The sequence below is a fragment of the Equus caballus genome, chromosome 8 (genome assembly GCF_041296265.1).
Source record: "Equus caballus isolate H_3958 breed thoroughbred chromosome 8, TB-T2T, whole genome shotgun sequence".
Taxonomy (NCBI): Eukaryota; Metazoa; Chordata; class Mammalia; order Perissodactyla; family Equidae; genus Equus; species Equus caballus.
Window position 1 is genome coordinate 7959320 of NC_091691.1, and position 16517 is coordinate 7975836.

The 16517-nt window shown below is 40.1% G+C and overlaps 2 protein-coding genes across 39 annotated transcripts in view; one reads left to right on the forward strand and one right to left on the reverse strand.

Annotated features, from left to right (window-relative positions):
• The window catches only part of HORMAD2 (HORMA domain containing 2), a 76612-nt gene extending 71394 nt beyond the window's left edge, over positions 1–5218 (reverse strand). For 6 of the 33 annotated variants that reach the window (XR_002809648.2, XR_002809647.2, XR_011420694.1 and 3 more), the window contains exon 1: positions 3700–3810. The gene's annotated coding sequence lies outside the window, so the exon portion shown is untranslated. The other 27 variants (XR_011420707.1, XR_011420708.1, XR_011420705.1 and 24 more) reach the window with 16 other exon arrangements.
• Positions 3766–16517, forward strand: part of LOC106783477 (collagen alpha-2(I) chain-like) — a 58870-nt gene continuing 46118 nt past the window's right edge. For all 6 annotated transcript variants that reach the window (XR_001381298.3, XR_011420710.1, XR_011420709.1 and 3 more), the window contains exon 1: positions 3766–4167. Coding sequence is in view for 1 of the 6 variants with exons in the window: in XM_070219794.1 (XP_070075895.1) it covers positions 3766–4167 (402 nt within the window). In the remaining 5 variants the exon portion in view is untranslated. The remainder of the gene's footprint in view (positions 4168–16517) is intronic.

Below are 16517 nucleotides of genomic sequence, written 5' to 3' on the forward strand. Positions count from 1 at the left end.
TTGTGTTATAGCCAGAGTTTTCCTTCTAAATTACAAACTTGATTATGTAACTTCCTAGATTGAAATACTTAAATGGCTCCCCACTGCCCTCAGGATAAAATCCAAACTCCTTACTATGGTTTCAAGATCTGCCTCATGACTTCTTAGACACATCTCTAACCACTTTCCCTTACACTTTTATGCTTCAGCTATTCTTACCTACTTTAATTACCTTAAAGGACTATATTCTCTTTAGCTTCCAGACTTTCACAATATTCCTTCTGCCTGAAACATCCTCCTTCATTCTCAATTCCTATGCATCTCCTAGATGCGGTTTAGTATAATTTTCTCAAGGAATTATTTCCTGATTCACCACCATCACCAACTCCGGGTTGTGTGCCCACTGCAATATGTGCTGTATCATGGATGCCTTTAAGTATCCACTCCACTCTACTGTGAGCTAACATGAGGGCAAAGTTGTGCCTGTCTAGTTCATTATCTTTGGGGTTTTTTTTAACACTGCAATCACACTGTTTTAGTATATTCACAATGTTTTGCAATCATCACTACTATCTAATTCTAATTCTAATTCCAGAACATTTTTGTTACCCAAAAAGGAAACCCCATGCCCATTAGCACTCCCCATTCTCCTCGCCTCCTTGCAACCACTAATCTACTTTTCATTTCCATGGATTTGCTATACTGCATACTTCACATAAATGGAATACTATAATATGTGGACTTTTGTGTTTGATTTAGCTCATTCTTGAATCCTTCCTTCCAGTAATGGAACAAAGTAGGTACTCAATAAATATTTGCTAAGTCAATGGAGAAGCACTACAGGAACAAGGAAGAATTAAGGATCTAGAAAAGAACTACAGAATTTTAGAGGTAGAAGGAGCTTTAAACGCCATCTAGTCCAAACATCTAATTTTCTACAGGAGGAAATTAAGGTCCAGAGAAACCAAATGACTTACCCAGGGTCAATTAGCCATTCAGTGGCAGAACTGAGACTAAAACTCAAGAAATTTTGACTCACAATTTAGGAGTTTTTCTAATGATTCCCTAAAATGAAATTCCCCTTTGTTTTCATTCCATCTAAAATGATGTACTACCAGTGCCTTCCTAGTTGTTGGGCTTGTTTGCTTATTTCTAAGCATGGTAGTATCTCTCTTTCTGGAGTTCTAGAATGAACTTGCTTCAGGAAGGCAAAAAAGATTTAAATAATTTTTTAAACAGCCAGGCTCCTTTCATCCTCTAACTATTCTGTTGCTACTGTTGTTTTTCCTTTGAGCAGGTGTTTTGCGGAGGTCTCATATTCAAGTACAAACCTTGCTTCATTTTGAAAGCTCACAAGCTGACAGCCCCAGGAGGTATGACTCTACAGATCATGCGCTCTCAGAGAATAGCTCTGATGTTTTTTTATCACCTTGTTCTGACTCATTATCTAAAAACCTAGGAGAGATTTCATAACTATGGATTTTAAGAACAAAACTCTAACTTTCAAATGTCTTTCACATATATTTGTTTGCATATTGGATCCACAAACATCTGAAATTTCACAGGGCATCAATACATATCAAGTTTGATATGTATGTAAGCTTGATGTGTCCACTCTGTGACAAGGATTATGATCTTGAGAAAGAGGCAAGATTTCTGTGCATTCTCAGATAAAGATTCACTCTGGGCTTACCTCTTGACCTACATCTCAACTGCCCTATTTAAAATGATGGTACATCTACTTAGTATTTTGCCCTTTTATGTGTGAACCTGAGATTCAGATAAAGATTAACCAGCTGTTGTTTTGTTTATTAAGCCTGAAGCCACCCTTTATTTTTCCATTCTGAGTGAAGCAAAGACCGAAATTTTATTACATTTGTCCAAACACAGTGACAGCCGATTTCCTAACTCTCTCGGCCCATCTTTCCCAATCTTCCAAAAACAATTTTTTTTTAAAGATTGGCACCTGAGCTAACATCTGTTGCCAATCTTTTTTTCTCCTTCTCCCCAAAGCCCCCTGGTACATAGTCGTATATTCCAGTTGTAGGTCCTTCTGGCTGTGCTATATGGGAGGCCGCCTCAGCAAGGCTTGACGAGCAGTACTAGGTCTGTGCCCAGGATCCAAACCAGTGAAACCCTGGGCAGCCGAACCAGAGTGTGTCACCTTAACCACTCGGTCATGGGGCCAACCCTGAAAAGACATTTTTTTAAAATAAGAAAATCCCCTTTCTCTCAAGCGAAAGGTATCCAATAGCTGGATTCTGAAATGCAACTAGATGACCTTCCTTACATGTGCGTGACAGGAAGGCTGGCTTTCCACAAAGGGAGTGCATGTCAACATAACTGGGCTCAACAGATTCACAGAGTTGGAAAGGAGAGCAGACATCCTCTACAACAAATTCAATCCCTTCATTTTAAAGAAAAGGAAAGTCAACTCAGTGGAGGAGGGATGGTCTTTTCAACAAATGGTGCTGAAAGAGGACATCCATAGGCAAAAAAAAAAAAAAAAAAAAAAAAAAAACCTCAACCTAAATCTCACACTATACACGGATTCTGAATTTAAATGTAAAATATAAAACTATAAAGGAAAGTGAAGTCCAGCAAGGGAACTTGGTTTGCCAAAGGTCACCCAGCTCCTCAGAGGTTTCCGAGTTCGCTTCCATAGATTATTATTCATCATCTTGGCAAATCCCATTTGGCCCTGATAACTCCCCTACTCCATACTCCCTCAGAGTACATGGTTTCCACTATATTAACCGGGTACTTGCTCATGCTCTTCTGGTTTTTCACATCTTCTTCAGGCTACTTCAACCATTCACCCATTCAGCATTGACTGGGTGACTACAACGTGCCAGGCGTCGAGCAGGATTATAAAAACGTAAACACGGTTCCCACCTCAGGAGAGCCTTGGTCCAATGGGAGAGAAACTAGACTATTCATCCTCCTAACTAGATTAAAGGCTCCTCTAGAGGCAGGAACGGTACGTTTTCTTCCTTTTCACCAGCCAAGAACGCGCTGTCCTGCACCGCCCGTCCCATGCTCGGCACGCTCGAGCACATTCGGCCGATTGGCTAATCTGGAGCTTCAAGACACTCTTCCTAGGACTGTTTGGGGAACTAAAGTCCACAGAGATTAAACGGCAAATCCTGGATGAGGTGAAAGAGGAGCCGGGGTCACGGCGCGGGGACTCGCCACACTCTCCCCGTCCCGGTCTGCGCGGGCACTGGCGCCGGCGGAGCAGCCGCACGCCCGCCGGGAACCGACGCCGCCGCCAGCGGGCCCCGGAACGCCGCCGCCGCCCCGCCACGCGCAGGCCAGCGCGCTCGGCACACGCACCGCTCGGCGCCTCCTGGCCGCGGCTGCCTCCTCCTCAAGCCTGATTTCGTCTTTTCCGCCAAAATCGGAACTGAAAAGCTGCCTAGAGAGTGGGAATGCGCGCGCTCCCAGGACAATTCTCTCCCCTTTGTCTTCCCGGTATCTGTGACATTTTTCACTGGCAGGCGTTGGGGGGAAATGTTACCTAGAAGGTTCTCTTAGTCTCTCTCCTCAGCCCTGGCCTACCCGCTTCTGAGAGTCCTTCGGACCTCAGCGAAATAGTTTCAAGTCAAACTTAAAGCTTCAAGTAAAAAGAAAAGAAAAGAAAAGAAATCACGTAAGACTAGAGGACTAACAATGCTGAGCGCCCTCTCTCCCGAGACCCCGCGCCAGGTTCGCCCTCACCTCAACCGGTCGACGCCTCCCTCGGAGCGGGGCTCAACGGCCCTTCCTCTGGCTCATGAATAATCAATGAGGCCCCCCCTGGGCGGGGGCGAGACGCTCCTCATGAATAATTCATTACCTCCCCACGGCTTGTGCGGGCATCCATCCTCTCTCTCTGCGCTTCATGAATATGCAAAGAAGGGGCGAGCTGGGGCTAAGAGACCCCTGGCGGGTCCCGCCCCCTCAGCGCCCGGCGGGGCAGGTGTTCCCGGTCCGCTTGCCTTCCGGCTGCCGGCGGCGCGTCTCTGCCGCCGCGTTTCCCGCCCTTCCGAGGGCTCGCCCCGTGCTCCAGGGCCTGAGGGACCCCCGCGGAGCTCCCGGCTCCGCGAAGGACGGAGAGGCGCGGGGCTAGACGAGGACCCTAACGGCCTTCAGCTCGGGGCGCCCGGCTTGCGCAGCGGGTACGTCGAGGACAGCCTGCCCGCTGAGGTGAGGCGGCGGCGGCGGGAGGCCTCGCGGGCCGGGGGGGCCGGGGTGCGAGCCCGAGGGACCTTCGGGTTAACGCGGGCGGTGGCCGGGGCCCGGGGCTCCCAGAGGCGCCAGAGGCGAGCGCGCGGCCGTGTGGGGAGAGGAGGCCGCAGCCTGGAGAGCCCGAGTCAACACGGAGGGGCCGCCGAGAGGTCCAGAGGACGGAGGGGTCATTCCTTGAGGGCATGGCCACTTCTTCCCTGCATGAGCCCAGCTTTGTATTATTTAAACACTAGTTTGTAATTATGCAAATAAAACATGACTGTGTTTTCCTCTTACGCTGCCCCCAATCCCGGTGCCGCCCGCAGAAGTCATCCCAGTGACAGCTGGGTGCGGGTCTCCTCAGATCCCTTCCCATGTGCTCAGGTACCTGTTTAGTACCCTGTGGAGCTTCTCGAAGGTTCGCGGAGTCCCCTGAGTCCCGGCCATGGGATTTCCTGAGAGTGGATGAAGCAGTGGGCCACGTGAAGCCTGTTCTTACTTTGTTTCTGCAGTAAAGGAAAAAAAGATGGGTAAAACCTGAGTTTATGGCGGAATGACTAAAACCAAAATTGGGGCCGTAATAGACCTTTAGTGCAGGTTTTCTCCACTTCAGCAGTAGTACCCTCCCCCCTAAGTTGTGCAACCTAAAATGTCTCCAGACATTGTCAGATGTCCCGTGGGGGGCAAAGTTGCCCTCGGTGGAGAGCTCCTGCTTTAATCCTATGCTTTCCAGAAGGAACTGCTCTTTAAGCTCCAACCAGACAGATGGTCTTCTGCTCCAGCGCTTTCCAGCCTCCGCGTTTACCTGCTTCGTTCTGGCAGGACCACTAGTCCCTCTCTGCTGTCTGTCCTCGTTCTCGGCTCAGTCAACTACCACCGTCTGCCAAGAGCCTTTCCCCTCGGCCCCATGCTAATGGCAGTCCACCCAACCCCACCCTCCACACAAACACAGTTATTCTCTCTCATTCTAGAATTGATCACAGTCTGGATTTCACTTATGTGTTAACCTGTTTTTCTTTCTCCACCACCTAGAGTGTAAGCAAGCTTCATCAGAGGCCTGGTCTGTCAGGGTCACTCCAGGATCCCTGTGCCTGGCACACAGTGATTCCTCAATAAACATTGGTAGATTGGAACAATAAATGACCCTCTCTTCCTCCTAAGAGCTTTTATGGAGTTTCTCCTTCTTTCCATCCTCATTCCCTGCTGGTTTCCTTGTGACCTTTCTTTAGAACTTGAATGGATGAATGAGCGCCTGTTCTAGGAGCTGTGGGTAAAACCTTCGCTTTTTCCACTGACTTATTAACTCCTTGAGGGCAGAAACTGTATTATACCTGTTCATTGGAGGTATGCAAGTAGATAGTTGAATGAACTCATCAATGACTTAAGGAACAGTATTAGACAATTAAAAATTGAAAGTGCAACAGAGGGCTTTAGAAACCATCAAAGTCTAGTCCCTTACTTGACAGATGAGCGTTTAAGTAATTTGCTCAAGGTCCCCAATCTCGTTAAGAGACTGAGTCACAAGCACAACCCATGGTCTCACATCTCTCATTTCAAGGCTCTTTCCTATCTCCAGCCGGTCTAGTTTCAGATTGCTTTTCTGTGAACCTGACTTACAACCCAAACACAAAAATCCCAAGCCAAAGCCTTGCTTCTTGTCAGCTAAAAGCTTTTGAGTTTGTACTCTTCATCTTTTGATAAAATCCAACCCTAGGGATAATGGCCTAATGAACTCAAAAGTGTTACATGATACTTAAACAATTTCCCAGCTGCTTTTGTACCTTTCAGTGATAAGAAATTGGAAATTGTCCCTGTCAAAGCAGAGTATCTTGTTTGTTTTGGAAGGAAAAAGTGTATGTTGTGGTAGAAATTGATTATTGTTTAGAAATTTCCAAATTACCAGTTAAAGTTTTGTCAAAGCTTATGTCTTGTAGTAAAATAACATGTGAAGCAGATGAAAATAGAGGGGGGAGAATCTTATTTGAGATGACTTGCATTGCCTAAAATTGACCTCTCTCTTTAGACACTATGTTTCCTTTTACTCTGTGTACTTGAAACAGTTGTCACTCTTCATTAATCAGTCTCTAGTTGGACTCTTGTTTTTTGAGAACTAAAGACCGTTTTTCCTTCTCAGTTAAAAGAAATTCAGGGTTCCTTCTTTTCTCTTCTTGATAATTTTATATAGGCAGCACCTGCTTAGTGGAGTCTGTCGAGTCAAACTCTCAGCTTTTAGAATTTTGCACTTTTATCTGAGGCATCTGACAGCCCGCCACATCACAGGAAGTAGAGATACCTTTTGTCTGACTGATTGAAACGTTCCCCATCAAGTTCAGTTTAACCCTGGAAATCTCCGAAAGATGGTTTACTTGGGGGTTATCAAAATAGACATATTGAATATAAAATGTGTTCCCCAGAGGACATTTCTAAATGTGTCTGCCTCTTCAGTGTACACAATCATGATACCAAATACAGAGAAAAGAGATTGGGGTGGAGGGAGCAACTAAGTAGTAAGGGTGGTTTCTTTATACTATTTGCTTTCAACTCTTATTAGAACTCTTAAAATCATCATAATTCCCAGTCTTCAAAAAACTGACACCGCCATATTTATTCATTCATCTAGCTTTTTTTGTGTGTGTGTGTGCCTATCATTTATAAAGCACTCTGCTAGGCATTGCAGGGACCAGAGAGATAATGACTTGGTCCCTGAGCTGTGGAAATTTACAGTTTAGTAAGAGAGGGAACCCTGTAAACACATTACTCACATAGAAAATAGTTTGCAAATATTAATGGAGGTATAAATTATATGATGGAATGTAGAGAAGGAAGCTATGCATTCTGAACAGGGAACTGAGCCAGCTTCACAAAAGAAGTGGCATTTTATGAGGGGAGCATGTGTATATAATTTCCTTTGCTCATTCTTTGGTGATGGTTAGACTACTTCAAACCAATAAAAGCACCACCACTTTAGAACTAGGAAAGAAAAGGAGGTGTAAGATCCCTTCTTTCCACTCCTGGCAGCAACCTGCTTCTGAAAGCTAAATGTTGCCTTTGCAATTGCAAGTGCCTCACTCATGGTTAGGAGGAGAGCGCCAGCTGCATCATATCAAGCCCTCTCATTTCTGCTTTAGGGTGTCATTTTATCCTGGACTCCGCTGGGGCATGCAGTAGCCTGTGATTTTGGCCAGTGGTGTTTATAGATGTGTTTATGAACATGATTCTGGAGTCCTAGAATTTTAAGTATCACTGAGAAGAAAAGCAAGGCAAAATGATTTAGAGAACTGAAGTTTTGAATCAAGCCTCTGTGTGTAAATTGGCTATATTGCCTAACTTATTTAGAGTACTTTCTAGAGAGAAAGGCAAAGATAAAGGATAACCAACTTGGCTTTAGCTTCTGAACTTCATCCGTTCTTTGGCAGCCAAAGAGAGGCCAGTCAATATGAAATAAGCCCCAACTATAAGGTCTAAACATAAGCTCCTGCTTCTGCCCATACTTTGTCAACCTACAAAATATAATTTCATACATAGGTGGGAATTTATTATGGCCTTTATGCTCACTCGGAGTTGCATATCAATTTCTGCACCCTTTAAATTGATCTTTTCTGACCGGCAGAAGAATCTCCATGTGGGTTCTGTGTTTCTGCGGAAAGCCTAGAGTTTAATGAATTGAACAGGAAATGACAGGGCTGTTAGTGACAGGCTGCTGCCTGCTTGACTGCCCTGACCAAGACATGATGTCCAGGAAGGTATTGAATCCTCAAACACTATAGAAATGTTCTATTTGGCTACTTGGTTCTGTTTTCTGCTGACTATGAAGTTGGGTGACATGTAAAATGATGTTATTCCTCTTAATGTTTATTATTTAGTAGAAAAAGTTTCAAGTGAAATAGAATTTAAACTGGCTTTCCATGATTGCTACATGGTACATCTGCACAGAGATCTGAGATGAGGTGATGTTCAAAATTTACCACACTACTGACAGCCTATATTTTGAGGCTCTTTACTTTCTATGTATTTTGATGCTTGGAAAATGACAGTTACCAAAAAATGGTTTAGAACTCCTATGAGAGCATAGTGCAGCCTCAGCTCCAAGAGGGGCATTTTTCCTTCCCTTAGTTTATAGTAACCTAATCATAAATGCCTAAGTAATAACGACCTCTGATTGAGCAGGTCTCTAATTTAAGATTCAGAATACTTATGATCTTAGCATGAACTGAATACAATAATACAAGACATCTGAGGCAAGCTTTTCTAACATATCTCCTCATTAAAGAAACAAACAAAAACCAACTCCTTCCTGTCAAGAGAAAGGTTAAAGAACTGGAAAGTGAGTAAGACATCACGAGAAAATTACCTACATAGCTTTAAAAATGGAAGGGAGAAAGAATTGCAGGAAGGCATCGTTTAGAGATTTGCTATAACTAACACCTAAGACAACTATCCTAAAAAGCCTGATTTCTGTGGAAGCCATTTTCTCAAATGTGTCGGGGGCTGTGTTAACCTCAGTCACATCAGTGCACAGCGCAGAAAGATTTACTGTAGTAAGAAATGTTGGGAGAATTCAAAGTATGACCTCATTAATAACCCGTGGGCATTTCCCTACCCCTTTATTTGTTGAAGAGTGCCTAAACATAGGACATGCTCAATAAATACATGTTGAATGAATGCACATATGTTGTTGGAAGAATCCCAAATATTATCCAAGCAATTAACTGGGATGTTCAAATTATGCATAATGGGGTTGATCTTTGAAAAGATGCATTACAAATTTCCTGTTTCTGTTGATTGCATTATTTTTCCATTTATTCTAATTTGAAACCATTGTCTTATGTTAACTTTTTATTCAAGTATAGTGTACATACGGAAAACCATTCTCTTTTTAAAATGTACCTTTTATTTACATATACATAAAATTCACCAATTTAAAATGTACAAATGGATGTGAAATGATATCTCATTGTAGTCTTCATTTTTATTTCCCTAATGACTAATGAAGGTGAGCATTTTTTCATGTGCCTATTGGCCATTTGTGTATCTTCTTTGGAAAAATGTCTGTTCTAATCCTATGCCCATTTTAAGTTTGACTATTTGTCTTTTTATTTTATTTTATTTATTTGTTTATTTATTTATTTTTTTTTGAGGACGATTAGCCCTGAGCTAACTACTGCCAATCCTCCTCTTTTCGCTGAGGAAGACTGGCCCTGAGCTAACATCCTTGCCCATCTTCCTCTACTTTATATGTGGGACGCCTACCACAGCATGGCGTGCCAAGTGGTGCCGTGTCCACACCCGGGATCCAAACCGGCCACTGAAGCAGAACGAGTGCACTTAACTGCTGTGCCACCGGGCTGGCCCCTTGTCTTTTTATTTTAGAGTTGTAAATGTTATATATTCTGGATACAAGTCCCTGATCAGATATATGATTTTTAAATATTTTCTCCCATTCTCTGGGTTGTCTTCACTTTCTTGATGGTGTCCTTCAAAGCACAAAAGGTTTTAATTTTGATGGAATCCAATTTTTTCTTTTGTTGCTTATGCTTTTGCTGTCGTATCTAAGAAACCGTAGCCAAAACAAAGCCACAAAGATTTAGGCCTGTTTTTTACCAGGAATTCTATACTTAACATTTAGGTCTTCAGTCCATTTTGAGTTAATTTTCATATACAGTGTGAGGTAGGGATCCAACTGCCTTCTTTTACATGTGAATATACAATTATCCAAGCAAAATTTGTTGAAAAGACTATTCTTTCCCCATTGAATTGTCTGTCACCTTTGTAAAAAATCCGTTGACCATAACTGTGAGAGTTTATTTCTGTACTCATATTTCTATTCCATTGACGTATATATCTGCTCTTTTGCCAATACCACATTATCCTGATTACTATAGCCTTGTAGTAAGTTTTTAAATCAGAGATGTGTGAGTCTTCCAACTTCATTCTTTTTCAGGATTGTTTTGGCTATTCTGGGTTCCTTGCATTTCCATATGAATTTTACGATCAGCTTGTCAATTCCTGCAAAAAAGGAAACTGGAATTTTGATAGGAATTACATTGAATCTGTAGATCAATTTGGGGAGTATTGCCATCTTAATAATATTAAAATTTTTGATTCATGAGCATGAATATCTTTCCACTTATTTAGATCCTCTTTAATTTCTTTCAATGCTGTTTGTAGTTTTCAGTGTACAAGGCTTGCACTTCTTTAGTTAAATTTATTCCTAAGATTTTTATTCTTTTTGAAGCTTGTATTAGTTTGCTTGGGCTGCTATTACAGAAAAACCACAGACTGAGGGGCTTAACCAACAGAAATTTATTTTTTCACAGTTTTAGAGACCGGAAGTCCAAGATCAAGGTGCTACCAGCGTTGGTTTCTGGTGAGGCCTCTCCTCTTGGCTGCAGATGGCTACCTTTTCCCTGTGTCTTCACATGGCCTTTCCTCTGCACATGTGTGGAGAGAGAGAGATCAATCTCTGGTGTCTCTTCTTCTTGTAAATACACCAGGACTATCAGATTAGAGCCTCACCTATATGACCTCATTTAACCTTAATTACTTCTTTAAAGGCCCTTTGTGCAAATATAGTCACATTGGGGGTTAAGGCTTCAATATATGAATTTTGGGGGACATAATTCAGTCCATAACAATGCTAATGGAAATGGAATTGTTTTCTTAATTTCATTTTCAGATTGTTCATTGCTAGTTTATAGAAATATAATTAGTTTTAATTTTTGATCTTGTATCCTGCAAAGTTGCTTACCTGGCTTATTAATTCTAAGATTTTTTTGGTGGATTTTCTGTACACAGGATTATGTCATCTGCAAATAGAGATAACTTTACTTATTCCTTTCTAATCTGGGTAGCTTTTATTTCTATTTCTTGCCTAATTGCCTGACTACAACCTCCAATCCAGTGTTGAATAGAACTGGCAAGAACAGACATCTTTGTCTTGTTCCTGATCTTAGGGGAAAGCATCCAGTCTTTCACCATCAAGTATCATGTTCACTGGAGTTTTTCATAGATGCCCTTTATCAGGTTAATAAAATTTGCTTCTGTTCCTAGTTTGTTGAGTGTTTATATTGTGAAAGGGTTTTGGATTTTGTCAAATGTTTTGTCTATATATAGAGAGATGATCATGTGGTTTTTGACCTTTATTATTTTAATATGATGTATTAAATTGATTGATTTTCATATATTGAACCAACCTTGCAATCCTGGGATAAATTCCATTTGGTCATGGTGCATAGTCCTTTTTATATGTATCTAGATTCAGTTTGCTAGTTTGTTTTGAGGATTTTTGCATCTATATTTATAAGGAATACTGATCCGTAGTTTCTTGTGATTTTTTAAAAATCTGGTTTTGGTATCAGGGTAATAGTGGCTTCAGAGAATGAGTTGGGAAATGTTCTCTCCCCTTTTATTTTGTTGTAACAGTTTGTGAATTCTTATATGTTTGGTAGAATTCTCCAGTGAAGCCATCTGGCTCTGGGCTTTTCTTTGTAGGAGGTTTTTTTTTTATTACCAATTCAGTCTTTTTGCTTGTTATGGGCATATTCAGATTTTCTTTTTCTCCTTGAGTCTGTTTCAGTAGTTTGTGTCTTTATAGGAATTTGTCCATTTCATCTAGGTTATCTGATTTTTTGGCATATATTTGTTCATAAAATTCCCTTATAATTCTTTTTATTTCTGTAATGTTGATAATAATGTCCTTCTTTCATTCCTGATTTTAGTCATTTGAATCTTCTGTCTTTTTCTCTTGATCTTTCCAGCTAATGGGTTGTCAATTTTGTCTCTTTTCTAAGAACCAACTTTTGATTTCATTGATTTTTCTATTGCTTTTCTGTTCTCTACGTCATTTATTTCTGTTCTAATTTGTATTATTTCTTTCTTTCTGCTTACTTTAGGTTTAGTTTGCACTTCTTTTTCTAGTTTCTTGAGATGTAAAGTTAGGTAATTGATTTGAGTTCCTTCTTTTTAATATACCATTTATAGCTATAAATTTCCCTCAAGTTTTAGCTGCATTACATAAACTTTGGTACATCATGTTCTTGTTTTCATTTATCTCAAAGTATTTCCTAATTCCCCTTGTGATTTCTTCTTTGACCTATTGGTTATTTTGGAGTGTGTTGTAGTGATTTCCACATATTTGTGAATTTCCCACATTTTCTTCTGTTATTTCTTTTTTCATTCCCTTGTGGTCAGAGAACATACTTTGTACAATTTCAGTCCTTTTAAAGTTATTAACACTGTGTTATGACCTAACATATGGTGTATTCTGGAGAATGTTCCATGTGCAGTTGAGAAGAATGTATTTTATGCTGTTTTGAGTAGAGTGTTCTATAGATGTCTCTCAGTTCTAGTTAGTTCCTAGTGGGTTCAAGTCTTCTATTTCCCTGTTGATCTTCGGTCTAGTTTTTCTATCCATTATTGAAAGTGAGGTATTGATGTCTCCAGCTATTACTGTTGACTTGTTTATTTCTCCCTTCATTTCTATCATTTTTTGCTACATGTATTTGGAGGCTCTGTTGTTAGATATATGTTTATAATTGTATATATTATTAATAATTGACCTTTTGTCATTATTAAATGTCATTCCTAGTCTCTAGTAACAATTTTTGTTTTAAATTGTATTTGGTCTGATATAAGTATAGCCACTCTATCTCTTTTTTTTTTTTAATTGTTTCCATGGTCTATCTTTTCCCATCCTTTTACCTTCAATCTATTTGTGTCTTTGATTCTGAAGATTTGTTATGTCTATAAAAGACAAAATATAGTTGGACCATGTTGTTTTTATCCATTCAAAAGGCCAATCCCTGTCTTTTTCTTGGAGTGTTTAATCCATTTGCATGTACATTTAATGTAACTACTGACAAGGTAAGATTTATGTCTACCATTTTGCTATTTGTTTTCTGTATGTCTTACATCTTTTTATTCTTCTATTCTTCCATTACTGTCTTCTTTTGTAGACATTTTCTAGTACTATTTTAATTCTCTTGTATTTCTTTGACTATATTTTTAAAGTTATTTTCTTAGTGGTTTCCTGGGGTTTATAATTAAAAGCTTAATTTATAGCAATCTGGTTAAGATTAATACAACTTTATTTCAATAGTATATAAAAACTTTGCTTCTATGTACCTTCATTTCTTTCCTCTCTCTTTATGCTATTATTATCATACATGTACATCATTTAAGCCCTCATTGAAAGTCCTCAACACAGCTTTACAATTATTGCTTTATGCAGTTGTCTTTTAAATCAGATAGGAGAAAGAAGTTACAAATAAAAAATACATTTATGTTGTCTTTATATTTATGTATGTAGTTACTTTACTAAAGTATTCCTATTTCTTCATATGAATTCAAGTTACTTTAGTATTCCTTGTAGAGCAGGTCTGCTAGTGACCAATTCTCTCAGGTTTTATCTGGAAATGTCTTAATTTCTCCTTTGTTTTTGAAAGATAATTCTTCTGGATATACAATTCTAGGTTGACGTTTTTCTTTCAGACCCTTGAATATGCCATCCCACTGCCTTCTGGTCCACATGGTTTCTGATTATAAATCATCTGTTAATCTTATTGAGGATCACTTGTATGTGATGAATTGCTTCTCTCATTACTTTCAAGATTCTTTTTGTCTTTGACTATCAGTAGTTTCATTATGAAGTGTCTAAGTGTAGATCTCTTTGATTTTATCCTATTTGAAGTTTTTTGAGCTTCTTGGATATGTAGATTAATGTTTGTCATTAAATTTGGGAAGTTTTCAGCCATTATTTCTTTGAATATTCTTTTTTCTCTTTCTTCTCTCTTTCTGGGACTCCCATTATGCATATATTGGTACATTTGAAGGTATGCCACAGGCCTCTGAGGCTCTCTGCATTTTTTTTGGTGGTCAGACTGGATAACCTCAAGTGACCTATTTTCACATTCTCTCTTTCTTCTATCAACTCAAATCTGTTGTTGAGCCCTATAGTGAATTTTTCATTTCAGCTATTTTACTTTTTAACTCCAGAGTGTCTATTTGGTTCTTTCTAAATAATTTTTATCTCTTCTTTGATATTCTCCATTTGGTAAGACATCATTCTTATACTTTTCTTTAGTTCTTTAGTCCATGGTTTTCTTTAGTTCTTTTAGTTCTTTTGAGCTGATTCAAAGTCATTGTCTACCAAGTACAATGTCTGGGCTTCCTCAGGGACAGTTTCTTTTGACTGCTTTTGTGTGTGTGTCATACTTTCTTGTTTTTTTTTTTTTTTTGGCATGTCTTGTAATTTTTGTTGAAAAGTGGACATTTTAAATAATATCACATGCACCTCAGGAAATCAGATTCCCTCCTCTCCAGACCTCGTTGTTGCTATTTGCTTGTTTAATGACTTTCCTGAACTAATTCTGTAAAATCTGTAATCTTTCTTAGGTGTGGCTATGGAATTCTCTGCTTGAAAACCATCCTCTTTTATTCTTCCCTTTCCTTTTATCCCACATTCAATCACTTGCTGAGATCTATCAGTTTTTTGGGTTTTTTTGAGGAAGATCAGCCCTGAGCTAACATTTGCTGCCAATCCTCCTCTTTTTGCTGAGAAAGACTGTCCCTGACCTAACCTCCATGCCCATCTTCCTCCACTTTATATGTGGGACGCCTACCACAGCATGGCTTGCCAAGCAGTGCCACGTCCACACCCGGGATCCAAACCGGCCAACCCCGGGCCACCAAAGCGGAACATGCACGCTTAACTGCTGTGCCACTGGGCCAGCCCTATCAGTTTTAATTATATAATTTTTCTTATACTATTCCCTCATTTCATTCTCATGGCACCACTGTAGCTCAGGTCTCCCTCTTTCTGATTTAAACTGTATACTAATACTGGTTTTCTTTAAAAATGTGGTTTAATCATTTTCTTCTCCCTAACCAAGTAAAATTTTTCAAAAAATGCAAAGATGATTAGGTTAGAGGAGACACACTCATATTTGCAAACTGGGAAGAATCTTGTGGCAAAGGAGTGACTGCAGATAACATAGTGTAGGGGAGTGACTCATGGCATAAAGTCCTAGAGGAAGGGGAGGGAATTGGACCAGTTACACCTGCCTTGGAAACAAGGAGGGATCCTTTAACCTCTGAGACAGGATTGAAGGTACGAAGTATGTATAGATATACTATAGATGTTAGAGCCAGCCCTGGTGGTTTAGTGGTTAAGGTTCAGTGCTCTCATTGCCATGGCCTGGATTTGTTTCCCAGTCAGGGAACCACACCACCCATCTGTCTGTTGTCATACTGTGGCAGCTGCATGTTGCTGTGATGTTGAAAGCTATGCCACTGGTATTTCAAATACCAGCGGGGTCATCCATGGTAGATGGGTTTCAGCAGAGCTTCCAGACTAAGACAGGCAAGGAAGAAGGACCTAGACACCCACTTCCAAAAGATTGGCCATGATAACCCTATGTATTGTAGCAGAGCCTTGTCTGATATAGCACTGAAAGGTGAGAGGATGGTGCAAGAAGACTGGGCAGGGTTCTCCTCTGCTGTATACAGAGTTGCTAGGAGTAGGAATTGACTCTAAGGCACTAACAAACAAACAGACAAAATAGATGTTAGAGAGCAGGTAAGAGAGAGCATGAAGCTTTTCTTTCCCTTTTTCAGGGTATCGTCTCAGAGTGACAGGGTTAAGTATGATCCAGGAGTCTTAGAGAAAGTAAGTTTTAAAGCAATCACAGATGAGAAATGAAAAAGATTTCTAACTTGGGAAATGTAAAAGGATTGTAAGAACCTACTTGTATGAAACATTCTGGGTAACTGTGTCACTGTGTCCTTAGAGTTCTTATTGACATTGGTCTTTATTGAAGAAAGTCACTTGTATCCTATTTGAAGATGTCTGCATAAGGTTCATCCTTGTGGAGTAGGTGTATTTGTGATATATTTTTTACAAACCTTTATTTTGCTATCATGTGCCAGACAGATGGGCCAATGATAATCATGTTTTAAGCATACTTTTCCATATATCTTCTCAGATAATCAGTATAATCACATTCAGAGATGGACAAGGCACAAAATTCTTTTGTCTTTTCACAAATGAGGAAAGACCTTAAAATCTGTGGACCTGCCCAAGCTACTTACATAGGGGATGCAAAACCAGAAGTTAATCAGGTTTTATAATCTAGGTATAATGCTCTAAGTTTTGCTCTTTATAACATGAACATTAGCGATTATATTAAGGAAACAGGCCTTGTGGGTCAAAAATTCTGTTTTCAAACTGCAACACTTGACATTGAGCATTGAGCAGTAGCCACAAATAGGGTAAGAGAGAGTGCTAATGAAGCCAGCAAAGAGGCAAAGAATAGTGATATTTCCAGCCTTCC